Source organism: Myotis yumanensis, unplaced genomic scaffold (genome assembly GCF_028538775.1).
Source record: "Myotis yumanensis isolate MYYU_CA2020_CCGP unplaced genomic scaffold, mMyoYum1.0.hap1 SCAF_4, whole genome shotgun sequence".
In the NCBI taxonomy this organism is placed as follows: Eukaryota; Metazoa; Chordata; class Mammalia; order Chiroptera; family Vespertilionidae; genus Myotis; species Myotis yumanensis.
This window is the reverse complement of record NW_027223755.1, coordinates 12,834,381-12,860,029: the sequence shown is the minus strand read 5'-3', so window position 1 is coordinate 12,860,029 and position 25,649 is coordinate 12,834,381. Positions and strand designations below refer to the sequence as shown.

General features: G+C 45.7%; 2 protein-coding genes across 4 annotated transcripts in view; both read right to left on the bottom strand.

Annotated features, from left to right (window-relative positions):
• Nucleotides 1-2,011: 2,011 nt before the first annotated feature.
• ROPN1L (rhophilin associated tail protein 1 like) lies at nt 2,012-23,787 on the bottom strand. 2 transcript variants are annotated; one of them, XM_070411895.1, is made up of 6 exons: nt 23,706-23,787; nt 15,372-15,545; nt 11,648-11,771; nt 9,968-10,129; nt 4,154-4,329; nt 2,012-2,192 (listed from the first exon to the last, which is right to left on the bottom strand). In XM_070411895.1, exons 2-6 carry the CDS (start codon nt 15,500-15,502, stop codon nt 2,129-2,131), a joined length of 657 nt encoding a protein of 218 aa, XP_070267996.1. In that variant the 5' UTR covers nt 15,503-15,545; nt 23,706-23,787; the 3' UTR covers nt 2,012-2,128. The 2 variants fall into 2 exon arrangements, with proteins under 2 accessions (XP_070267996.1, XP_070267995.1); XM_070411894.1 differs by lacking the exon at nt 23,706-23,787 and adding an exon at nt 15,723-15,811.
• The window catches only part of MARCHF6 (membrane associated ring-CH-type finger 6), a 68,647-nt gene continuing 63,609 nt past the window's right edge, over nt 20,612-25,649 (bottom strand). For both annotated transcript variants that reach the window (XM_070411892.1, XM_070411893.1), the window contains exon 26: nt 20,612-24,320. In XM_070411892.1, coding sequence (XP_070267993.1) covers nt 24,230-24,320 — 91 coding nt within the window. In that variant the 3' untranslated portion in view covers nt 20,612-24,229. The remainder of the gene's footprint in view (nt 24,321-25,649) is intronic.

Sequence of the window (25,649 nt, the reverse complement as noted above, 5' to 3'; positions counted from 1 at the left end):
AACTTTTGGACTCGAGGGCCACAATGGGTTCTTAAACTGGACCGGGGGGCCGGAACAAAAGCATGGATGGAGTGTTTGTGTGAACTAATATAAATTCAAAGTAAACATCATTACATAAAAGGGTACGGTCTTTTTTTTTTTTTTTTTTTTTTTTAGTTTTATTCATTTCAAACGGGCCGGATCCGGCCCGCAGGCCATAGTTTGCCCACAGCTGTCCTAGACGATAACATTATTTCATGGTTTAGCCTCTGCTGTTCTACCTCCCTGCTTACATTTAGGTATTTAGGAAGGCTTGTATTCTTGCTGTAACGATTACCACATGTACTTTTACATAATATCCTTAGTCTTTTCTTTTTTGGTTACTGAATGCTGGTTCTCTACTATGATCAGTAATGAAATTTCCCCTACATCTGATGTGAACATCATTTTAACATTCATATAGACTTTCTAGCCTCCAAATTTCTGACCGATGATATGTACCTATACAGTCAGCGCATACATCCATTATTTACGATAGCATATCCCTTCCTTAGATTCCTCACCTGGTCTTAGCTGCACAGGTAAGCAATACTCCCTGCTCCCACGGTCTCATGGTGCCCTCTCCAGCCTTTCTGGTTGCCTGGCTCTCTTCCTCCAGCAGACTCCCCAGGAAGGAAGGGTTCCCTGAGGACTTGCATGTTCAAACAAGCTCCTCTGTGGCCTCTATACTCACGGCTCCTCGCCAGCCAGGTCCATGTTCATCTAGCCCTGGAGGGACACGCAAGAAGGCGGGGGAGGGGGAGAGGCACAGCACACGTCCCTTTCGGCTTCCGGCTTCCCTTTTGGTTCACCTGGGAGCCCTGCAGACCTCGAGGGCTCCAGGACTCTCTGACTGTGCAGTCCAGGGCCAGCCTGGGGGTCGGGAGGCTCTCCTGAGTCCTCGGTTCCCTCACTGTCCCACCTGAGGGGAGCTGTTAATTCTATTAAACTCTCCTTTTCTGTCTCCTGATAGGCCGGAGCATCTTTATAAAATGCAAACGTCCTGTGTGCGCTCCTGGGGTGGCCAACTTTCTGTCTCAAGCACACCACCGTTCTGGGTTCTATTGCACAGCCTTTCCTGCAGCCTGCTCCCCTCCACATGTTTATTCACGCTGTTTCTTACAACTGCGCTTACGCAAAACCTAAGGTTTCTTTTTTTCTGAGCCCCATGTATTGAGGCATTACAGCTGGGGGAAATATTTAAATTGGGGGGGGGGCAGTCAAGATTTTAGAAGGTTTAAAGCAACTTAAAAATTGTAAAAACTTTTAGAAACTCCAAAAGTTACTTATAAATTTCTCAGTAATCTCTATATGTTGTCTGTTTACTGGGATGGTGACCAAAAGCCCAGGCAAATGATCATCTCAAATAAGGGAGTTTAGTGTCCAGATGAAAAATATACTTTACACACCTAAGTGCAAAAAAAAAAAAAACTACACACTTTTAGATAACAGCAAAACCTTCCTCCTAACTCTGGGTTTTCACTATGCTAACATTGATTAGCAAGGCGGCCAGTGGCACAGAACCAAGGAGCCAAACCATCCCCCAGCTCTCGGCAAAACTGCCCTGCGTGTTATTTCCTTGCATAGTAGTCCTGTTCGGTGGGCCAAGTGCTGGTCCACACTGCTTGTCCAGTTTGCTTCGCGGCCATAGATGCCCTTCAGTGAGTGCAAGCTCCCAGGCCCGCCTCTCCCAGAGAAGACCCAGCTTTGGCCAGGGTGCTCCCCTGGCCTGTCTTGGGCGCAGCTGCCAGGGCATAAAGAGTTTTCCACGGAAAACCAGGATGGCCGGGTTTAAGCTGCCCATCCTCCTCCCCGCTCTGCAGCTTCCGAACAGATTGTTTCAGTCAAACAGATCATTTTACTACTAGGAATGATTCACCTTGAAGGTTCTTACAAGGACACAGTGAAGAGCAATCATTAAATAGGCCCCCCCTCCCGGACTCACTGGTCACACTCAACTTCCATCACCAGAAAAACTCACGCAAGGTCTGCATGTGGTTAATGACAAGTTGTAATTGGTGCCAAGGTTTTAAAACACACTCTTTCGACATTAAAATGTGATTTTCTCTGTATTAATGGCATGTCTTCTGAGTTTTCTATTTGAGATTTTTTACATTTTCCTCGTTATGACGAAGAAATCCATAAGTCCTATCATGCCATTTTTTCTATTGTCTCTAAAATGGAAACAGAGAAACACACATATTAGTAATTTCTCACAACACACAATATAAATTTTATAAAACAATGATTTAGTATAATTTAATTAAAAGGTAATTTAAATACAATATAATCTAACAATTTTACCTTAAAAATTAATTACTTATGGTCAATAATCAGCAATTTCTACCTGGAAAATTAAAGCATTCTATTTTTTTGTACAAAAATGGGCATTTATTTCTAGGTAAAAAAAAACAAACAGTACTATATTTAATGAATTTTCTTTATTGACAACACAAATTTTAGTCACTAGTTAACAAAGGTCCCCTTCTATTTAAAAAGGGTAGTGTGGGGCCACCAAGGGCCTGGCGGTGTGGGGAGTGCTGTGGAGAGGGACAGAGTAACCGGGGAGCCACAGGGAGGGCCACAAAGATGGTGGGTGACAGACTAGAGCAGTGGTTCTCAACCTGTGGGTCGCGACCCCTTTGGGGGTCAAACGACCCTTTCACAGGGGTCGCCTAAGACCATCGGAAAACACATATATAATTACATATTGTTTTTGTGATTAATCACTATGCTTTAATTATGTTCAATTTGTAACAATGAAAATACATCCTGCATATCAGATATTTACATTACGATTCATAACAGTAGCAAAATTACAGTTATGAAGTAGCAACGAAAATAATTTTATGGCTGGGGGTCACCACAACATGAGGATTAAAGGGTCGAGGCATTAGGAAGGTTGAGAACCACTGGACTAGAGGAAAGACAGTGGACTGTGGAGTCTGGAGGAAGAGTCAGGTGGCAGGGGCCTCAGAGGGGATGCGGTTTTGAAAAGGGAGCAGAGAAAACGGCTTGAAAGGGACAGGAGTGAGCGCTGTGGGGGCAGCCAGGGTCTGTCAGCAGGAAGTGAGGTAGTTGGGCCCACACTGGTGTCCCAGCTGTGGAAGGTTTGGGAAGGTGGGAGGGAGGAGCATCTGGGCAGTGATGAGGGGCTGCCGGGTAGGGCTTCTCAGTGCTGGAGGATGTATCCTCCTAGTCAGGCCCCATCCCCCGGCTCTTTCGTCCCCATTGCCCTCAAGCCTGCCCGCTGTCCGGTATCTGTGAGTGTGGAGCACCCAGGACTGCAACTTCTGGTCCATAAACTGCATCCCTGGCAGAGTAGGCATCTCGTGAACATGTGCTGGGGCAAAGCGCCAGATGGCAGTGTGAGGCTTAGGGACACCCTCACAGGCACCTGGGGGGGGGGGAGGGGGGGGGAGGCCAGGAGGTGCTGGAAGGCCTTGGATCAGTCTCTCTCTCTCTCTCTCTCTCTCTCTCTCTCTCTCTCTCTCTCTCTCCTGAACCTTGTGGGAGCCAGGCTCCATCCTGCCTCACCTAGAGCCCCTTCCCCTGGAATTGCCAGGCTTCCTGGGCCTAAGCTCATTAGGGGCATTGTCACCACCCTCAGGGAGCCCCCTCTGTGGGGCCACAGCCCCTGGGGGGGGCTGCCACCACCCCACCTTCCCCCTGGCTGCTTGTCCTCTGCACAGTATGGGGCACACAGTCGCCCGAGAGATGTGCAAGGAGCCGGGGATGAAGCTGTGTCCATAGCCCGGTCACACCTCCACCTGCAGTAGCCCCGCTTCTGCGTCTCACTGTTGAGAGTGAATTCTTTCTTACTGTTCAACATGCTATGATTTTAAACCACTTGATATACTGTCCTTCAGAATCAAGGTAAGTGTGGATAAACTTTTTGTAGAGACGGGATACATTTTCTCCTCTGATGTCTGAGAACTGAACCCCACCCCGCCCCGAGTCCCACGGAAGCCAGCAGCCTCCTGCCACCACCTCCTCAGCAGGCCCTGGGGAGGCTCCGGTGGCCTCTCCTCTGTCACCGCAGGATGAGCGGGGACCAGGAATCCGAGATAAGTGGGGACTGGAGGAAGATCTCTAAGGATCCCTATGCCCAGGGCCAGGGACTGCTCGTACTCACATGCTGTCCTTCAGCGAGGCGAGATAGGCTTCCGTTTCTGAAGTAGCAATATCCGAGTCCAGGCTGGACAGGTAGCGGTAGACGTAGGAGAAAGTCTTGAAGGGGATGCGCGCAGGCCCCCCCTCCGGGTCCTGGGTCAGGATCTCGCACAGGTTCTTCATCGCAGTGTTCAAGGACTAGGAATGGCACGGGGTGGGGGGGGGGGGGGGGGGGTTGCAGGGAGGGAGGGACAATTACTGCATTTGCTAAAACTGGAATAGACGATCACATTTTACAGAAATTCTCCTGAAAGTACACTATGTTCTTATCTAAATTAAGAACTAGGTGAATGTATATGTGACATAAAGAAATAAAAAGGAAAGGTCTCATCAGGATGCAATTGGTCTGAAAAAAAGTTTTAATCCACAGATTTTATATTAAAATTCGAATGACTTTTGAAGACGAGGAAGCATCAGTCTCCTTAAAGACACACCCCCTAAGCCAACGCCGAACCCTCTAGCCCTTCTGGCCCCTGGACATACCTAGGGACAAAGCAAACTGTTACCAACTGGAGGTGCCACCTGTGGAGGGGCGGGCAGGGTCCTGCTGACGCCCACCTGCCCCTGGGCTCCTGCAGGGCCCGCCCTTGCTCTGGGCCTTGTCTCAGTTCTGCAAAGCACCTGCCTTCCTCCCGCTCATGCTCCCTCCCTCTGCCTGTATCAGTCACCCTCATCCCACCCTGGCCGACATCCTCAACTTTCAGCCCAAATGCCCATCTTCTGGGAAGCCTTCCCCCACACCACTAAGCTGCCAGAGCTGTGACTCATCCCACTCTCCCCTTCAAGCCATGAGGGCAGGAGGAGATGCATTCAGGGTGGGGGAGCCATCGCCTGTGTCAAAGACTAGGGCTGTTTTCGTGCTAGAAACTGTCAGCCCCCTGGTGACTCCACAAGAGCACCTTGGAGGCGGCAGGGCCCAAGGCCTGTGTGCAGCGGGGTATGGAGCGGCTCCTGACCTGGCTGCTACCCTCCCAGGAACTTGTGAGACAGCTGATTGTGTTGGTAGGCTGAAATCAGCCGTGGTGGGAGCAGTTACACCACAGTCAGGGGCAAACACTGCCAATCAAGGCCTTCCTCCCAGGGAAGCTCCTGCGGGAAGAACCTGGGCTGCCCTCAGGAGAACAGGGCGGCACAGGGGGCAGTCCCGGGGGAGCTGCAGGTGGAGGGGAAGCCACAGGCCTGCTTGACCTCAACAGTGACACTGTGGGGATAGCACTCTGACATCCTCGGGGCATGAAGAGGGCAGAACCAGGGGTTTTTTGTTTGTTTGGTGTGGGGTTTTTTAACAACACACATTATCTGGCAGTTTCTGTGCGTCAGGAGTGCAGAGCTTAGCTGCTCCTCCGCGACAGGCGACAGGCTGCTGGCAGACTCATCTCCTTGCTGCTGTGAGACTGACGGCCTCCCTCTGGCCGGCCGCCTGCAGGGCCTGGACACTGGCCCTCTCACCCATGGCAGCTTCTTTCTCCACGGCTCCAGGAGCTCGACCCAGTCCTCTCAGTGCACATACGAGAAAAATCACCAGTGCTTCTGGCAGGGGGAGAGGGAGGCTGCGGGACAGCAGTGAGCTCCCTGCGCAGAACGCACCGTCTGAGAGCCTGATGGGCATCTCCTTTCCTCCTCGCCCTCACGGGTGAGATGAGGACAGTGGGGCCCAGAGGCTGTCATCTGCCCCAGGTGAGCAGCTGGGACCAGCTGCAGGCATGCTGACCAGCACATTCCACCGCGCCTGCAGCCGGGCTGGCTCAGGCAGGAGCAGACGCCTGCCACACGTCTGGGATTCCAGGCTCTGGGCTGGAGGTGGAGGCCTGAGCACACGGGCTCCCAGGGGCTGGCAGCTGGGGCTCGGGACTGGGAAGCAGGCTCCCACACTGGCTGGCGCTGGAGCGCTGGTGAAGGGCGGTGTCACAATGCAGCATCGGAAGGGTCACTTTTCCCTGCACTCCTGAGAGGACCTGGGAAACCGAAGCTGTGTGTTTAGCAGTACGTGTTTCTTGCTTGAAACTCTGCGAATACATGGTGCTGCATTGGACTTTCCTTTTATATCCAACACAAGTGGAAGGATGTTCCGCCGCCAAGTGCGGGAGCCCAGCGGGGAGCAGGCAGATGAGGTCTCTGTGACGGGAGGTATTTAAGGAAAAAAATACATCAAAACACTCCAGCATCGCTGCCTTCTGCACAGGTGTGATGACAATATTGCTGTTAACATTTCTGACAGTAAGATCTGCAGGAAAGGATTCATAAAGCAACTTGCATGGTTTTGCACTGAGCGTTTCCTTACAAACAGGTTTCTCAACTCCGAAGAGGGGAGGTAGTCAGGCTTCCCGCTCACCATGTTGGCAGGCGCCCCCTCCAACCGCCCGCCATTGTGGTTCCCTCCAGGTACCTAAGCCTTCCAGGGGACGGGGACTGACACCCTCACTTTGTGTGTAGCCGAGTGCTCCAGCCCGAGCCATCATCTGAAATTCAAGTGCAGACGAGTGAGAAACACAGACGTGGAGGCACCTATATTTCCTGAGCGTCTTCCAGGTGCCAGTTCTGTGGACTTTTTCAATTTCAGAATCTTAGCTGCTATGGTGAGGACACACCGAACCACCTCCCATGCACCCCAAGTGGTCCTTTCAGCGAGCATGGAGATAAAAGTGAGGGCAGACTTGACCCACCCCTTCAGACGGAATCAGGGCAGAGCAGCTCTTGCGCCCTGGGAGGCCTGACTGTGCTCAGGAGGCAGACAGCTTAACATCAGCCAGAGGTGCTAACCCCCATCTCGGTACACTTCTCATCTAAAATGCGGTTTGGGGGCTTGTGGCAGGTGAGAGTGGGAGGCCCACATTCTCCAGGAAGCTGGGACTGAGTCCCAGAGTGAAGCCACCTGTTGAGGACTGATGCTGCCCTTGGCATTGTCCAGGAAAGGGTCGGAGAGGCCACCATGCCCAGCAGCCGCCACGTGTGTGGCCTGGGTGCGACGGTGACAGCCGCAGTGGAAAGCGGGCCCCACCTGTCCTCTCCCTGACCCCGCCCCCCCCCCCCCCCCGCCCCTCCCAGGGAGACACGCAGACCAGCAGTGAGGTAAGTGGTGCTGGGGGCAGGTGAGCCAGGAACCCAGAGCTGCCCCTCTGGGCCAGTGGCTAAGCCTCTGGGCTGGATCTTGTCGCTGGCTGCGGGGAAGGGCTCCTACGGGAAACCTGGATGGGAGGCATTGGGGACAGGAGCCAGGCGCGTCCCCACCACTGGCACAGGGGACACCGTCCATGATCCTCAGCACTAAAGTGGTGGATCAAAATTTTTTGTTTTGTTTTTCTTTAAGCATGGGGGTCATTTTCTGAGCATCAGAAAGTTGTGACCCAAGTCCCCCATTCCCTACACACGGACTGAGAAAGTCCATGATGGCGTCACAGGCCACTGAGGGCGCTGCAGAAATATAAAGACACGGGTCGCGGCATGCACAGGCGATCATGTCACCAGGTAAGCACACGGCCCTGGGGGAGGGGACAGGAACCACTACCACAGCCGGGCAGCCAGAGGCCTTGACCCCGCCCTCCACCCCACCTCCCCTGCAGCTTTCAACACAGGCAGAGCTCAGGCTTCGGGGGATGGGACGCGGGGCTCCCGGGGGCAGGGGCGCTGCCGCTCAGCACCCAGAGCAGGGCCAGCACCAGGCGGTGCCCCACACACATCGGGAGGGAGGGAGGGAGGGAGGGAGGGATGGGCTCTAGTCTTTGTGGAAACCTTCCGCTCTGACTTTTAAGAGAAACGCGGGCGGAGACTGTGTCAGCCGGAGCCGGGCAGCCGCCAGGGACGCGGCCGCAGGAACCTGCCCAGTGGGAAGCAGAGACTGAATTCCAATTCTGCCCAAACCCACCGTGGAAACGAGGCGGTAATCCGCTCTGAATTACTCCTCGTTCGTCTCCCTTCACGTTTTCACTTCCTCCTCTTTTTTAAGCATAAAGATAAATGCTCAGATGCCAAACTACTCCAAGAATCGTCTGGGGAAGTCGCAGCTCCAAGCTCCCTGCCCACGTGGGGTCCAGGGGCGTCCCAAAGGCCAAGCTCACGTCCGCATCGGAGCCCGGCTCGGGCCTCAGCCCCTGCCGATGACGCTGTGGGAACTCGCTCTGCACCCCCTCACCCCCACCCCCCGCTGCACCCCCTCACCGCACCCTGAGGCTTTCACACGCGAACCTCATCGCACAGCAGGAAGGGGCTCCGGGAGAGGGAAGGCGCGGGGACAGCCGGACCCGCGTCACCTTCCCCAGGACGCGCTCCTGGACAACGGCGCCCTCCAGCGTCACACACTACACATGGACCAGGCCGCCTCGCCAAACAGATTCCCTGTGCTTTTCCATCTGGGGCTTCGTCTCCACAATTAGGGAGATAGAAATGACAAAGATGGAGCCCAAAATATGAAACGTTCTGCTTTCTCATCATTATTAAGATATAAATTCCACCTAAGTTTAGAGGCACGAACATTAATTCAAATATTCTCTATTAAAGTTGTATTACTAAGACCTATGGGAACACCACAGCATGAAGTTTTCTCTAGTAACTAACTTGTCTTTGTCCTTCCCTACAGCACCCCACTGAGATGCCTCCCTGGTGACACCTGGCCTGTCTTTCCTATGCGGTCAGCCAGTGGCCAGCCCTGGCACCATTAGCTTTGGGGCAGTCACACAACCCAAGTTGCAGGCAGACACCAGCCCCGCCCCTGGGCTCCCTGGGTTTGCAGGTTCTCCCTGGGCCCTTAATAGGCAGCAAGTTGCAGTGTGTTCCCACCCAGGGGGTTTTGCGACAGCGGTGTTATGTCATGATACAGATGAATAAATGTAGAGATCTAATTGGGAATGAAAAAAGGTTCCAGAAGATTATCAACAACATAATTATCTCTTCAAAAAGATAAAACCAACTACAGTGAAATGAGGCATTTCCCGGGGTCTGCATGTGATAAAAGGGAAGTGTGAGCTTCGACAGAGACTGGCTGCTGGCGGGTAGGTTTTGCCAGTGTTCGTGATCGTGTGGGGCAGTATTACAGAAAGTCCTTGTTAAAAATTAAAATCGAATCAAAGAGGCCCACGCATGGACCCACGGTAAGCGGGTGCCATGAAGTGAGGGGTATGAATTACCCAGTTAGGGACTCTGGGGTCCGAAGACTGACGGGAGTTTGCTCATCCCTGAAGTAAAGCGAGTTCTCTCTTCTCAACCTCCTCTAAGAGCTTAAAGTGGTAGCTCTCCCTTCACTAGACCCAGGCGTCTCAGCGTGACTCAAACACGGGAGCTGGCTCCGCCCCCCATGGCACCCCTCTCCTGGGCTCCGGAACCCTCTGGTCTCTGAAACAGCAGGGTCATCTGTCTTCACTCCTAAGCACTTGGGTTATATTTTACCATCAGCAAAGCTGTACTGTATCTGTTAGTTACTAATAATAGTTTTAACTAAAGTATAAAATAATTCTGTGCCTCTCTCCACAGATTAGGAAAACAGGTATTATCCATTTACCAAATGATATGTGGTTTAATAAAACCTAAATACATTTTTAACGGTATCCATATATTTTATCTACTGTTAACATCTTTTAATTTGAGGTATTCACAAGTATTTAATTTCTGTAAATTAGAATAACTATAAGCCTAAAAATACAATAGGTATCTGAAAAAATATTGCTTTTCTGAGACAAAGTTACTAAAATAATGTGTTTCCTTCGGTGACTGAAACCCCTAAGTTATTTTCCAGCCAGGCCTATGATTGCACATAATTATCAACATGCCATTTCTAGGTACGTACCCCACCAAGCATGCTACATCCAAGTGCTAAAAATTTTATCCACTCGATTCTGTATTCACAAGGATCCAATTGTATGAGAGCTCTGAATTTTTCCATTGGCAGGCACAAACTTCTCCATTTCTGTTCAAGGTCGTCTAATTCCACGTATTGCTTGTGGCTACACTGTTTAGAAAACACAATATAATACAATTTACATAAGTTTAAAACCCCACAGAATCCTCTAATGCTGTGAGCATTTGAACATACACCGCGTACTCCATGCAGGGACAGGTGGCCTGACTTCATGGCCCTGTTAGCCCTGCGGAGGGAGGGGGACATGTGCAGTGGGAGGGGCAACGTGCAGGGAGTGGGGACACTAAGCTTGACAACAATGTTCACAGCAATTTACTTCTTAAATAAGGGCCGTGAAGCAAACGTGGCATAGTGCTGTAACTTAATAAGCAGGGCATGCTGGTGCTGGGGATGGCGTCCTCTGTTATCTGACTGTAATACCTGGCAATCAAAACATTTAAAGTCCCACCCCATAAACATGTGAATAATTACATGGGAGAAATCTTTAAACTAAATTTCTTCCTTCTATTTCAAAACAAGCAATGAAAATGGGTAACTTCTGTGACCTGCTAGTACTAATCTGTGTGAAGGGCTTTCAGCAACACTAGCATGTCCTTTCCCAAGCTACCCTCTTTCCATGGTTATTCGTGTTCCCTTTTAATAGAGAGCCACGGAAAATCTGGTTTCAAAGTCAGTGTATCCGGTCCAGAAGCCCAGTACTTCCAAATGTATAAAGGGCTCTATGTCGTATACCTGAAACTAACATTATAGTGTATGTCAACTGTAACTGAAAAGTAAAAAATTGGGGTTTTTTTTCATGTATAATGGGGACCTGTTACTTTAAAAATCAAAATCGCCCTAACCGGTTTGGCTCAGTGGATAGAGCGTCGGCCTGTGGACTGAAGGGTCCCGGGTTCAATTCCGGTCAAGGGCATGTACCTTGGTTGTGGGCACATCCCCAGTAGGGCGTGTGCAGGAGGCAGCTGATCGATGTTTCTCTCTCATCGATGTTTCTAACTCTCTATCCCTCTCCCTTCCTTCCTGTAAAAAATCAATAAAATACATTTTAAAAATCAAAATCATTTTTAGTAATATGACCCACTCATCTGAATGCCGAGCCTCAAAGCTGGGTGATGTACTTCCTGCTAACTCGTTTTTCTAAAATCAAGCCAGTGGGTGGAGAAGACTCACCGAGGGCTGTCTGGCAGGGCCAGGCCCAGGCTGCCTGGCGGGTTGGAAACCAGCCTCCCAGGGCAACCGTCCTTCACATGAGCACTTCGGCATGCACACAGCTTCATCAACACCCTTCAAAAGGGCTTTGCCATCCCCCTGTCTAAAATGTCATACTTTCATATCTTTAGCCTTTTTTTAGTCCAGCAACACCTAAGCATCTTAATTTGATATTTAAAAGAAATTATATTTCACTTTTCTACAATCTAATCATGAATAGCTATTGTGGGTTCTTTCAATTAAAGAAAGGCACTGAATACAACAAATTCCTTTTTGAATGAAATTCAAAGGTTTATTGCAGGGGAAGCGACTTGCGAGATGATGGTGATGGTTTGTGTCAGGCCTCAGGGGCACCGGCTTTCTCTCGGGTTAAGCCGACTGGTGGCATAGCCCTTATACCTGCTTGTGCAGCACTTTGAGCATTCCTTGAGTCAGGCCAGTATCTGTTTTCTGAGTGGCCACGGGCATTTCAATTCTGTCCTTTACAGGAAGTGGATCTCCTCTTGACAACGCTGAGAAATACCTAACAACAACAACAGATATCTCTGAAGACTCATCAATACACAAAAGGCAAATTAATACTAATGACTGCGCTTTCTTAAAGGAGCCCGAAGCCCAACAGTGATCAAGGAGGAGAGCTCTTGAGTCCGAAGGGCAGTCTATCCCGGTTCCTCCACTCGGCTCTCCTCCTTACCCTCTCTGCTGCCTCCGTGTCTCTGTCTGTGAAGTGGGGATAAGGACGGTCTGTCTCAGGGCTCCAGGGAGTACTGAGCGGACACCACATGCGCTGTTCTTATCCAGTAAACACCATGAGGGGCCCTGAAATGTGGCCAGAGGCACTGGAAGATGCAGGCCACGGTATCCAAGGGCAAGGTCACGGTCCAGTGTCCACTGTAACAGCTGAGGTGTGGTCTTCCCTTTTCTGGGCCTTGCTGTTTTTCCTGGGGGTTGAGAGCATCCCTCTCTGCCTATTCAACTCTCAGGCACCTAGATCAGGGATGTTCTGTTGGCTCCACTGAGGACGGGCTGTGCCACTCTGCCATGTCAGAGACCACCCTCCCTCACACTTCACTGTTCCTGCCTGGTTTTGTTTGTTTTTTGTTGTATTTTTTAGTATTTTTCCCCTTACTTGTTCCTTTCTGGGCTCCCGATATTGCTGCTTATGTTGGGGGAAGATAGGAGCACAGAAATGTTTTGGGGCAACAAGTCAAGAGGGGGCACACATCCAGCCTCTGGCTGGTGGGAGGGGTACCAGGCAGTTTCTTCTGCAAAACCCACTCCCCTCGGGGCCAGCATGCCAGAGGGGGGCAGCTGCTGAGCCCTGTCACATGCAGCTCTAACAACTAACACCGCGAAAAGAAACAACACATCCAGGGAAAGGAGCTCTAGACCATCCACCAGGGCCACGGGTTGTAAGTTAAAAGATATGAGTCACTGGAAACAACTCTGAATAAGTAACAAAATGTAGAAAGACATCTGATGGACTAAAACAAATTTTATAACTCATCCCGTTTCTTCACCCTTCAAATTCAACTTTGCTTTCATGCTTTTAAGACAACTCCAGACACATCTTGTTTAAAGGTTAGAGCGAGAGACAAGATGAAGGCAGCACTTAGACCAATGTGGACCTTAAGAGCAAAGTGCCAGGCTGAGGGTGGGTGCTTAGATTTGCCATATTGTTCCTAATTACAGTTTCCACTTCACGGACTTTATTCTTCATAACCTATCAAACCATCCCCAAGCCTGACAGAGCCTGTACAACAGTGGTTCTCAACAGGGGCAATGTGGGTCCTTCCCCTTCCCAAGAAGGCACTGGCAATTTCCAGAGAAATTTTGGTTGTCACCACAGGAGGGAGATGGTGTTCCTGCCATCTAGTGGGTGCAGACCGGGATTTGGCTAAGGATCCTACACCCCATCCTCGTCATACACCACCCAAAAGTTGTCCCCTCCAAAGTGTCAAATGAGCCAAGGTTGGGGAAGCCTACATAAGTGGCAAGACCAGCTTGTGTTAGACTCTGCTAGTTTCCTGGAGGCACCTGTGAGCAAAAGCAGCCTTCTAGTACTAAACGAATTCTGTCCTCCATCATACTGAGTGATGCACAACTGCTTGGTGACATCATAAGGCACAGCCGATTAGCTGTGACATCACAGCAGACCAGCTGTGACATCACAGCAGAGTACACAGGCTGGGGGGCAAGGCTGTCCCACCTTTGCCACTGGAACACCTCGTTTGAAAAGAATGCTAACCTGAAAGTCAACTTACGTCTGCCACAGCAGAGTTACTTCCATATGGACCCTGGTTTTCTGCTCTGTTTTTGCATTTTCTTCTTCCCGGCACAGCCCCTTTGTTCATATGCTGTGTCCTCCTCCTGAATACCCTCCACCTTGTCCTAACCCCAATCTCTGCCTACGAAATCTCTCCAAGGCCAAGTCACCTTCTTCTGAACAACGTCCTAACAGAGTGTATTCTGGGACAGCCAGAACACATCCGAGTCCATCACACACACACTGCTTAATGAATAATGCTTGATTTTTCTCCTAAACTCCGAAATTGTTCTTGAAATGAGTTGCATAGAACATTCAGAAAGTTTTCAACTTGGCCTTTTAAATTAAAGTGAAACTTAAAACAGTTGTCTCTAAAGTGTTACAAATATAATTTAATGGTCCAAATAAAAATGATTAAGTCACAAATAAATCTTACAAGTCCTGACTATCTTTTTTTATTTTACTACCTTTTATTTAGGCTTGAATAATGGTTAAAACCAGAGGCTGTAATTTTTTTTTAAGAACCTTGAAAGGTTACTTCAGAAGCAATTGACCAAAGTGTCAGAGGCAAAGTGCCAATTAGCAAGTAGTCAGTAGCCTCATATGGAAGGTTCGGTAAGATAGCTAGGCCCTCATTCTGGAGCTGTGTGTCATATTTTGCATGGTAATAGGGACTTTGCCTATGATTTTGAGATGGGGAAATTATTCTGTATTATCTAGATGGGTCCTAAATGCAATCACAAGTGTCCTCAGACTAGGGAGGTAGAGGGAGACCTGAAGCTGTCATACTTCCGGCTTTAAAGATGGAGGAAGGGGCCATGAGCTAAAGAATATAAGGAATGCAGCTCTAGAAGCTGGAAAAACCAAGCAAACAGATCGATTCCCCCTTGCACCTCCAGACAGAGCAAAGCCTTGCCAACATCTTGACTTCAGCCTGGCGACACTGATGTTGGACTTTTGGCCACCAGAACTGTAAGAGAATAAATGTCTGTTGTATAAATTCATCAAATTTTATGGGATTTTGTACAGCAGTTCATAGGAAACTAATTCACTGGTTACACAGTTTAGAGGGCAGCAAAATTCGATATGCCATTTGCTAAAACATTTTAGAAAAAATTATACTGATTCTTGTGGTCATAAAATTAAGCTTCTATGCCTGTTTACTGGAAAAGGGCAAAGAGCTTTCCTGTAAAATCAAAAGGGTTTCTTTTAATGGTTCTAAGGTCTGTTGACTTGTAACTTTAAAATTAGGAATGTCTGTTCCTGGAAATAGAACGTTGGCCACAAGGAACTGTGAAGGCTCATTTGCTGTGAACCACACTGGGCAGAGTTTAGCCTTCCCAGCCTTGGGCTGAGTACCCCAACATGACTTCTGCGGTTCTGGGTCAGCCAGTCCCTAACCCTGGGGAGATTCCCTGAGGAGGAGGAACACAACCATACGATTTCTCCTTGTAAAAACCACCTTGCAAATAAAATAAAGGGACTGTGGTTATAGTTTTATAATGCAATGCAGAAACTTTATACCCAATGCACTTGCTTTCTAAGTTTTGGTCTATCTGCTTAAATACCACTCTCTATTATAGTGGGATAAGGACACATATGTAATACCTTAATAAAAAAATTAAAATTAAAAAAAAATACCACTCTCCAACAATGGAGTTGTTGCTATTCTGTAACAAGTGAGCGTTTTGCAGTAACTTCTGGTCCCATGGTCAATAAACCACGGTGCTTCCTCGATGGATACTTAGGTGTAGATACCACTGATGCTCAAGTGAAGTCTTGCTGACACTCTGAGTGTCCTGGGCGTTGGACCACCGCTCCAGGACCGAGGATTCAGCAGCACGCCCCGGCGCTTACCCCGCGGCCCACTGCAGCACGTCGGTGGGCTGGGTGCGGATCGCTGCCTTGGTGAACTGCTTCAGGATGTCCGGCAGTTCCGGTGGGATGTGGATCTGCTGCGCGCAGAATAAGGTGTCGGGAAGCGGCATCACTCTCCCAAGACTAGGACCAGCCTGGGACGATCTAGGTGTGCTGCGGGGAAGTAAGGGCGGAGAGTCAGCCTGGGGCCGCCCGCCCTCCCCCAGGTTTGGGACAGGGACGGGGGGCGGGACCGAGGTCCGGCAGCCGGGTCTGGGCCGGGTCCTGGGTTTGGGATCGGGCCAAGAGCTGGTTTTCCCGGGCGTTCGGGCGGCCTGCGGGAGCTCTTACCCGCTCGTCTTCGGCTTCCTCGGAAATTGAGGACCAACCGTCCCCTCTAGCGGCCCAAGCACAGCTGCTCAGAACCGCTAACCGGTGCTATTGTTTCGCAACGGTATCCAGGCAACCGGCACGCGCGCACGATGGACCCCGCCCCCTAGCGCCGCGCACGCGTACACGCCTCGAGCCCGAGGGTGGGTTGTCCCCAGGGCAATGCGCGTGCGCAGTCTGACTTTGGCTCCCTGGTCTCCTAACCTTTACCACTAACCTAGTTTAGAGAGAGCTGACCGTTTCACTTAGAAAAGGGGCTTTTGATCGCTTTCCCACTGCCGACTGTGAAAGGCGAATTCACAAAGGCCGCCACCCCTTCTCCTTGCTCTGGCCATGTGAAGCTTAGGGCCGGGGTGACTGGGGTCCTCCGACGTTGGAAACGGTTCAAGTCGCTAAGGCTGATCAGTCGGTGCTGGCACGCGTGCCCCCGTCTCCATCAACTTCCTCGTGCATCCAAGCGGTTCCCTTAGTGAACTCATTCTTCAGATCCCAGTTTAAAAGCTACTTATAGTTTAGGCGAGGGAAGCTTCAGTTTAACTGGTTTCTTAAGTTAGGGTGGTTGAGCCAATCTGAGTGTAAGAGAAAATAAGCCACTTCTGGCACAATAACTTTGGGTGGACGAGTAAAAGAAATGTCCATTCTGGTGGGTGCTGGCCAGGGCAGCATTCGAGGGGTGAGCCCTGGTTTAGGGGTATCCTGGCTGGCGGCTGCAGCGGCCCCTAGCACCCATGCTGAATGCAAGAGCCCTGAGACCCCCCTCCACACAGGAAGGCTCACCTCTAGAGAGGACTATGGAGAACTAGAATGAGCTATGTCCAGGTGGGGTTAGGGACAGGTCCTCCTTCCCGCCCTGAAGATGCAAAGCCCCAACCTTGACTCCTCTACACACACGTTTTCAAATGAACAGCGTTAGCAAAAACTGAAAATAGTCACGAATGCTGATGACATGGGAAATCAAGAAATCGCATACACTGATGAAAGAGGAGTGTTAATTAGTACGTTTTGGGGGCAATTTGGTACTTTAAAATGTTGATGACTTAGCAATCTTACTTTGAGAAATTTATCCTACAGATATTCTAGCCTAAGTATGTAAGGTAATATGGACAAAAATGTTTACTACAGCATATAATAAAATGGGGTAACTAGTCCAGAAAAGTTAAATCGTAGTCTTACCCACAGGATAGAACACAATACAGCCAGAATTTTTAAATGGGGTGGCTGACATAAAAAGGTGTTTGTGAAACAAAGTGAAAGGAAGCAGCACCCTGTAGAGCAGGCTGGGGCGCATGTCACCTGCACTGTGATGGGGGGGTCTGGCCTACGCTGACGTGGTTACCTCTGGAGAAGGGCACGGGGCTTTCAGGTTTCATTTTAACCATATATACATTATTTTGATTCTTATTTACTTCCTCAACAATACTGAATGCTAACTATGTCCCAAGGACTGTTGTGGAACACAGTAGTAATCCCCAAATAGTTATTTTTCAAAATCTCTGGAGCTTACATCCACGTGAGAGAAAACATACAAATATCAACAAGATAGGTAAACCTGATAGGTCAATAAATATGAAAGAGAAAAAATACAGCAGAAGAGACAGGAATGTCCCAGTAGCTGCAATTTTAGATAAGCCTCACTAAAGAAATGAGGATGGGGAGAGCCTGAACCAAGAACAGTAAAGTACGGCAAACAGGAAGTGCAAAGGCCCTGGGGTTTGGCCTGTTCTAGAAAAAAAAGGCTGGGGCAGTAAACACAGGGTGTAATGGGTCAGGGAGGGTGTGGACTTGTGAAAAGTTCTGTTCTGGTTGATTCTATCTTTTCAGTGAAATAAGAATACAAGTCAGCAGCCAAAAATGAGAAAATAGGAGAAAATACCTTTTTTCCACTTATTAGGAAAAAAGGTATGAAATGGTCCACTAGAGAGCCAATATTAACATAGTATTACTTTTTGAAATAAATTGCACAAAGTGTGCAATTTGATACATTTTGACATATGTAGACATGTCAGACCAGAACCCCTTCAAGACAGTGAACACATTCATCATGCCGGTTTCCTCATGCCCCTTTAAAATCCAAGTCCCTCCTCGCCACCCCCTCTGATCTGCCTCCCTATAGATAGGTTTCTTTGGATTTTCTAGACTTGTATATAAACAAAAGCATACATTTTTGGTCTACTTTCACTTAGCATATTTTGAGATTTGTACATGTTGTGAATATCAATAGTTAATTGCTTTTCATTGTATTGATAATTTACCCATTCACTTGCTGATGGACATATGGATTGTTTCCAGCTTCAGGCTATTACAAATAAAGTACTATAAACACTCATGTGCAATTCTTCATATGGATTTACACATTTTTTTCTCGGCAAATAATTAGGAGTGGTGAGTACATATTTTAATCTATTAACAAATGCCCAACTCTTTTCCCCAGTAATTGCACCATTTTACTTTCCCTCCAGCAGAGTATGGGAGTCCCAGTTTCTCTACATCCTCACCAACCCATGATACCATCAGTATTTTTAATTTTAGCCTTTCTAATAGATATGTGGTGGGATCACATTGTGGTTTTAATGTGCATTTTCCAAATGACTAATGATGTTGAACAGGTTTGCATGTGTTTGCCATCTGTATACTACCTTTAGTCTTTTAAAATATTTGCCCATTTTTAAATCAACAAGTAGGTTTTCTTACTACAGCATTTTGAGACTTATCTGAATGCATGTATTTTATTTAAACTTTTTAAAAAATATATTTTCATTGGTTTCAGAGAAGGAGAAGGAGAGAGAAACATCAATGATGAGAATCATTGATCAGCTGCCTCCTGCATGCCCCCAACTAGGGATCGAGCCCGAAACCCAGGCATGTGCCCTTGACCAGAATTGAACCTGGGACCATTCAGTACACAGGCCGACACTCTGTCCACTAAGCCAAACCAGCTAGGGCTGAATGCATGTACTTTATCAGAAATGTTTGGCAAACTTTTTCTGCCACTCCATGGCTTGTCTTTTTGTTCTCTAAACAGTATACTTCAAAAGGCAGGTGTTTTCCATTTTGATCAAGTCCAAGTCATCAAATTTTTCTTCTATGGGTTGTGCTTTTGGGGTTGTATCCAAATCTGTGATTAACCGCAGGCTAAACATTTTTCCTTTGCTTTCTTCTAGAAGTTATAGTTTGGAGTTTTATACTTAGGACTATAATTTATTGAGTTAACTTTTACATACGTTGAAATATAGATCAATTTTTAATTTTGCATCTGGATGTCCAATTATTCCAGCACTGTTTGTTCAACTTTTGTACCTTTGACAAAAATCTGTCCATATACATATGGGTTTATTTCTAGACTGACTCTCTATTCTGCTCCATCAGACCAATGGATTCGTGCAGCCAGCAGAAGGGGTTCATCCATTTGGGCAAAAAAACGAAGAAGTAAATAAATGGGCTTCCTGGCATAAGACTTTTTGTCCTACAGAAACTACTGAGCAAGCAAGCAGCAGAAAGACACAACACTGTTACCTGTGTAAAATAAAATTTCAGGAAGATGATTAGATAATGTAAAGTGCCAAAAGGGACCTCCACCCAGTTTACTGGCTCTTGACATATGGATGGTTTTAGTGAAGTGTGGGACTGAGTGGAAATAAACTGCAGGAGGTTGACAGGAATTTGTGAGGGTGTGGGGGAAGGGTGCCTATATATACCAAACAGTAACTAAGGATATACCTAGGTCATCACAGACTCTGCCCAGGTAGATCCTGTATCTGTTCCTTGTGGCAATCTTATGCATATCTCTAATAGAATCTTTTGCTCATTTTTCTGTTCTTTCCCACTCTAACTGGACTTCCTAAAGGCAGACCCCATGCCTCATTCAACTACAGTATTGAGTACAGTGCAAGGAAACAAAACAGACACCAGAAATACATGCGTATGTGGGGGCTGGGGCTAGGAGGGGAGATTACCTTCTCAGACCCTTAATCCACTTGTGGTACTGGTTCTATGTTTGCAACAAGAAGGGCTGCAAACTGCAGGATTCGGGGGGGGTTGGGGGGGGGGGGGTTAATGGCCACTTCTGAAATTCACCATGCAATTTCCTTTGCTGTAAAAATTCAATTTCACAGATTAAAGATGCTCTATGGTTCAAACTGCACTTCACCCACACCACTACATTTAAAATAAAAATGCACTTGATTAAAAAAAATCATGGGGGGGGGGGGTAAATGGTGGACCGAGACTTGACTTGGGGTGAACACACAATAGTGTACAGATTATGTGCTATATAGAATTGTGCACCTGAAACCTGTATAATTTTGTTAGCCAGTGTCACTCCAATAAATTTAATAAAAAGGAAAAAAAATCATGGAAAACTCAACCTAGAAACAAAGAAAAATTAGAAACAAAAAGATCTCTTCATACAGCAGTTAGGAGGAAAAAAAACTCATAGAATCCTTTCCTTTTTCTCTGAGACTTATGGTCAATTACATAAAATGGGTTTGATTGGCTTTACTCTATAGTAGCTACCTAAAATAGGCAACCTGATGACGCTCTGATGTTCAGACCTTATAGTTGAGGCAAAGAGGTGGGTGGCAGAGATAAGGGCCTTGCTCTACTCTTCCCAATGAAGAGAGTCTATTACAGTGAGGGAGAGAGGAGAGGAGGGATGTGTCCTCTGCCACTATCATTTTAAATTTATACTTAGAACAGGGGGGCTATCATCACATGTAACTTGAATTATTTTACTTTCATAATTATGTTAAATGTATCTGGATTATCAACTTATGCTAATAATACACATTTCTGTAACTCTCAAGCAATCTTGCAATAAAGCAAAAACCAACAAGGAAAAAAAAAAACTCGACTACAACTAACGTTCACTTTATTCAATCTTGTTCTCTCAACTCAGAAGACAACAAATGACCACATAAAAAAGGGGAACATTTCAGAATATATACATAAAATTGGTCTGGGTATCTAAGATGTTTGCTTTAATAGAAAATTGGTATCCCAAATAACAGTGTTCTACTTAGCTTCTATAGTAGTCATGCCCAGGCTTTATGGTCACTACGTATTCATTGAAGGTACTATATTACTTCCATGACTAAAAAATGAGGCACTCATAAGACAGATAGAAATGAAAAGATATATACTGTCTATCTTCATGCTGTATTAATGGTTTTATCTGAAAGTAGCCCTTGCTCATCCTGGCTGTTTAAAAAAAGATATAGGGCAGTAAATGGGGTGAAGGGAAAACATCTGCTTGAGGGAGCAAATTAAGTAAGAAGATCCAAGACAGCTCCAGCAAGTCAGAAAATCTCCACAAATGAGGCTTTTAATAATACTTTAGTGGTAAGGCATTTCACTTTTGTCTTTTTTTAATTGTGACTCATTAGATACCATTCTAAAGGAGTATTTTAAACACAATCATTTATTTTTATAATGTAAAAAACTTATCACAGTAAATAAAAAGCTTAAAATAATCCTGAACATGAGAATAAGAAGCTAACTTGTGATGTTTGTGCCAGTGTTCTACAGAGTGTGTGTGTATGTTTCTGAGTGTGTAAACGCAATACAATGTAGAAATGTCGTGTGTGTGTGTGTGTGTGTAAACACAATACAATGTAGAAATGTCCAGTGCTGCTTTGCATTGTTTTAAAAAGTCATAAATTCATCCTAAATTCAAGAATTAGACTTTAATGATAGCATTTTGCCAATACAGATATTACATATCTAAGATCAAATCATTTGAGAAAAATTTACTTTCTATTACTTGAATAAGGGAAAGGAAAAAAAAAACACCAAGTCAAGAATCCATAGTAATAACAGTTATATTAAATGTTGAAATAAAAACTACTTGTGTTTACATCTGGAATTGAGATATCTAATCTCTACTGTTTTCTCCAAAAAACTAACAGGAAAACATCACCTAAAAACATTTAGTTTTAAAGCTTGCCATATACAAACTTCACACTGGCATATTTCTTCAGTTTTCATCTCAACTTTTAGTACTTAGTATTAAGTTTAAAAATCAAACATAATTTGCTAATAATGAACAACTGCACACCTGATACTAATGGCCATTTGGTAACCGGTCATGTAAAACTAACCCTAAATGTTGATTTGTCTTCAATTTATAAATAGTAAAAAGCAAAGCAAAAAAGTTTTCTGTCCTAATTAACTTCCTTAAAGACTGTTTAAACCCAATGTAAAATGAAGTAAAACTACACTATTATTAAAAATAAATTCTACATGAAGAAGGGCAGCAATACTAGCAATTTCTGAACTAGTTATTTTAAATATTTCTAAGACAACTGGCTAATAAAATCTTGATGCTACCCATGTAAATAGTAATCAGCAGATGCTTTCCTTAGGAAAGTATTCATCTTTTTGAAAACAGGACAAAGCACAAGTGGAAAATTGGGGGAAATCATTACATAAGATAAAGTTATTTCAAGTGAAATGGAGGGCAACTTTTTGGCCATTCATATATATATATTTTATAAAGTATCTGATAAGATTCATTTAAAAATGTTGTAGAATAACAATTTTTAATCTTTTGTGGTATCTGCCTATATCTTCCTGGTAAAACAGGTAAATATGTTCCAATGACTTTATGTCAATATCTACAAAGTCTCTGAAAATTTCAAAAGAAACCTAAATTAATATAATCAAGTTATATGCCAAATTTGATAGTTTCTCTATTTGTATGGACATATACCATGACAGGTGGCAATATGTTTTAAAATGCTCATTTTTACAGTAGAACTAAACTTCTAAGTGAAGGCAGGGATCACAAAGACCTTATTTTAAATACAAGACAAAGGCCTACTGCAAAGTGCTAAAAAGTATAACACTGAATCCTAAGGCAAGCTTTTTTAAATATATATACTGATGTTTTAAAATGTAGAGTTAAGTAATTGCTTACCACTTTGGGAAAAATTGTTGAATTATAAAACCAGAACATTTGCTTTTTATTTTGGTAGCTTATGTTTGGCTGACTTTCATATTTAAAAAATCTTCAGATTTGAGTTATGGGCTTTAATACTATATGGAAATTCTTGTATGGTTTCTGAAGACCTATGCTGTTCATTTTCTCTGAGAACTTTTAGGTTATCATTCAAAAACAAACACTACCCTTACATTAAACCATGACCATTAAATACTTGGATCATGTCCCTAACTTTTCTTTCTCTAAACTTCTACTTGCAGCTTTGGCTATAAGGAAAAAAGCAAGTTTATGTGTTCAGTCCTCTGAGATTTTACAGCATATTTCCAATGAGATACATTCTAAACTCCTCTATTAAACTGCCAACTCAGCCAGGTTCCTTCTGGACAAATAAAATCAGTTTGATTTTGTTTGTAGTTTTATTCTGTAAATAAAAAATTTTAGAAACCTTGGGATTTTTACTCATGGAAAACTAGGAGAAATGTACTCCCTAATCCTCATCCAATGATGTACTAACCAGCAGGACTATGTTCTAACCAGTCTTTCCTAATGCTGTCAATCTCAGACCACAAACCATGTCTACATTTAAAGAACACCTCAGTCTGTCCCCACTCCAGTAAGATGCAGTGTCATTGGTGATGATATACTGTAAGACTTATGATCTTGCATGACTTTTGGCTACTGCTGCCAAAACAGAAAAAAAGATAGCTGTGTGGGAAAAGGAGGATGAGGAGACTAATGAAAATCTTCTTTTGGACTTTTTCCCCCTCTAAGTATAGGCATGCCCCTAACAAGCACAAAAACCCAACTCCCAATGCTAATCACTAGGAATATTAAATTATCAAAATTAAAAATAATTTCCTCAACTAGCACAAGATACTATACAATATTACAAACACAGACACATGAAAAAAAAATCAGGCAGTAGAAAATGTACAACAGCTTTGGTGTTATACAAAATAACTTCCAAAAACGATTGACAGTGAAGCACAAAGTTCATATTTTCTTACCACAGATACTCCACTGCTGATTTCTGTTTCCTTTTACGTTCTTGGTAAGGTCTCAACAGCCATGACAGACAGAATGTACAGTTCACTTCATAAAAACTGCTAGGAACACCATGACATTGTGCTCCAGAGACGTCATTAGTAAGTCTCACCTCTGCACTGTGGCTCTGTGGCACGTTTCCTGTCAAGATCACAGCAGGTCCAAAATAAAGTGACAACTAGATTTAATAAATTAATATACATTTGTTTAAAGATGTACAATGCACATTCTGTTTAATCCAAGGTTTTAGGGTATCCAGGAACTTCTATTTACACATGTACAGATCTCAGACAGCAGTAATGTCAGAAGATGCAGGAAGGCAGCAACTTAACCTGCTGCTCTCTCCAAATGCTGAGAACACAAGTCAAAGACATTTAACTTAAAAAAAAATGCTGAGAGATCACTGGAGAAAATCTCCAAAGAGAGAAGTCCACAGAAAAGGACACGTAAAGGCAAGGGGAAGGTCAAGGTAGTTGAGACAACCACTTTATTCTTGGGACGACTGTGGAGGTGGCGAAGATGTGCCTTGTTTGCCAGATTTCCGTTCATAGTTCACAAGGCGTTGGCCCACAAGGTACCTAGGATGTAAAAACAGGGTAGTTACTCTCTTATATGATCTTACATATTGAAACATACTTCCAAAGAGCAGTCAGTGATTCATTTCTAAAAATGCAAAATCAGATCACTTCACTCCTACTTTCATGGTTAGGTAGGTAGAAGGGAAGTCTAGAATGAACACCTGCCAAAGGCACAAAGGCAGGCACCTTATAGCGAGGGGCGGAAGAACTCCCCATAGGTCTTCCTAGAGCAAAGACCTGAGCGGCACAGGTCAGAGTCCTCAGTGTGGACAACGGGGCACATGTCCCAGTCCGTAGGTTAGGGCTTCTCATGAACTCATACACTCAGAGGCCCAAGGAGGGTAAGGCTGAGGAAACTCATGCAGAGGATTTATCTGTATGGATCGTATTTTATGAAGCAGCTTAGTGGGCAGATCTGAAGAAACGGACTGGAAATACAATAGTCAGAAAGCTGGGTAGAGAGGACTAACCCTAACTTTTTAGTAGAACCCGAACAGCTCTAGTTCTAGAGAACAGGAGATATCAAAGGACAATGATTTCAATGATATCAAATGGGAGATGATAGAGAAGTGAGTGTATGTGAGTGACAGAAGGTAGGGGGGTATGGTCCAAGGGCAGAATATGAAGTTTTGCTAACTCATATGACATGTTGACAGGGAGGTTATGGCCAAGAGCGCAGGACGGCAGAGACAGAAGTAACTGTGATTAAAATGACAAGGCTGGAGGTCCTCCACCAGAACACTGCATGCCATGACATCGGCAGTGGTTGCTAAAAAGCAGCAGTGATGTGCCTCACTAAACATGAGGGAATGACTGCGAGCTTGACCCCTGGAAGCCTGTGAGTGACAAAACTGAATGGTAAGAAGCTAGAGGGGCGGGGTACAAGTACCATACCATTTGGAAGCATTGATGGCAGATCAAGGAGTGCCAGGAAGACCTTGCCAAAACAAGTGAAGTGAGAAGGCAGACTCTCATCACTGAAACCTCCTCTCCCTTCTTTCATGTTTGAAAGACGTTGTACTCTGACCACCTAAAAACGCACTTGTGTTTTCTACTGTCATAAAGGCTTTGGAGAAGCCTTACACACTCTAAATTTTAAAAATAATACTCTTAGGAGTCCTTAGAGAAAATAAGGTGAGCATATAGTTTGCTGTCCAAACCAAGGGTTCTGTTAATGATGACACGAAAGCAGCATGTGTAAACTGGGACTCTCCCAGGCAAACCAGGACGGAAAGCTATAAACTCATTTTTTTTGCTAGACACCATTGAAGCAGAGCAAGACTCAGCCCTCCATGAGGACATGGAAGGTCAAATGGCTGCTAACCTCGG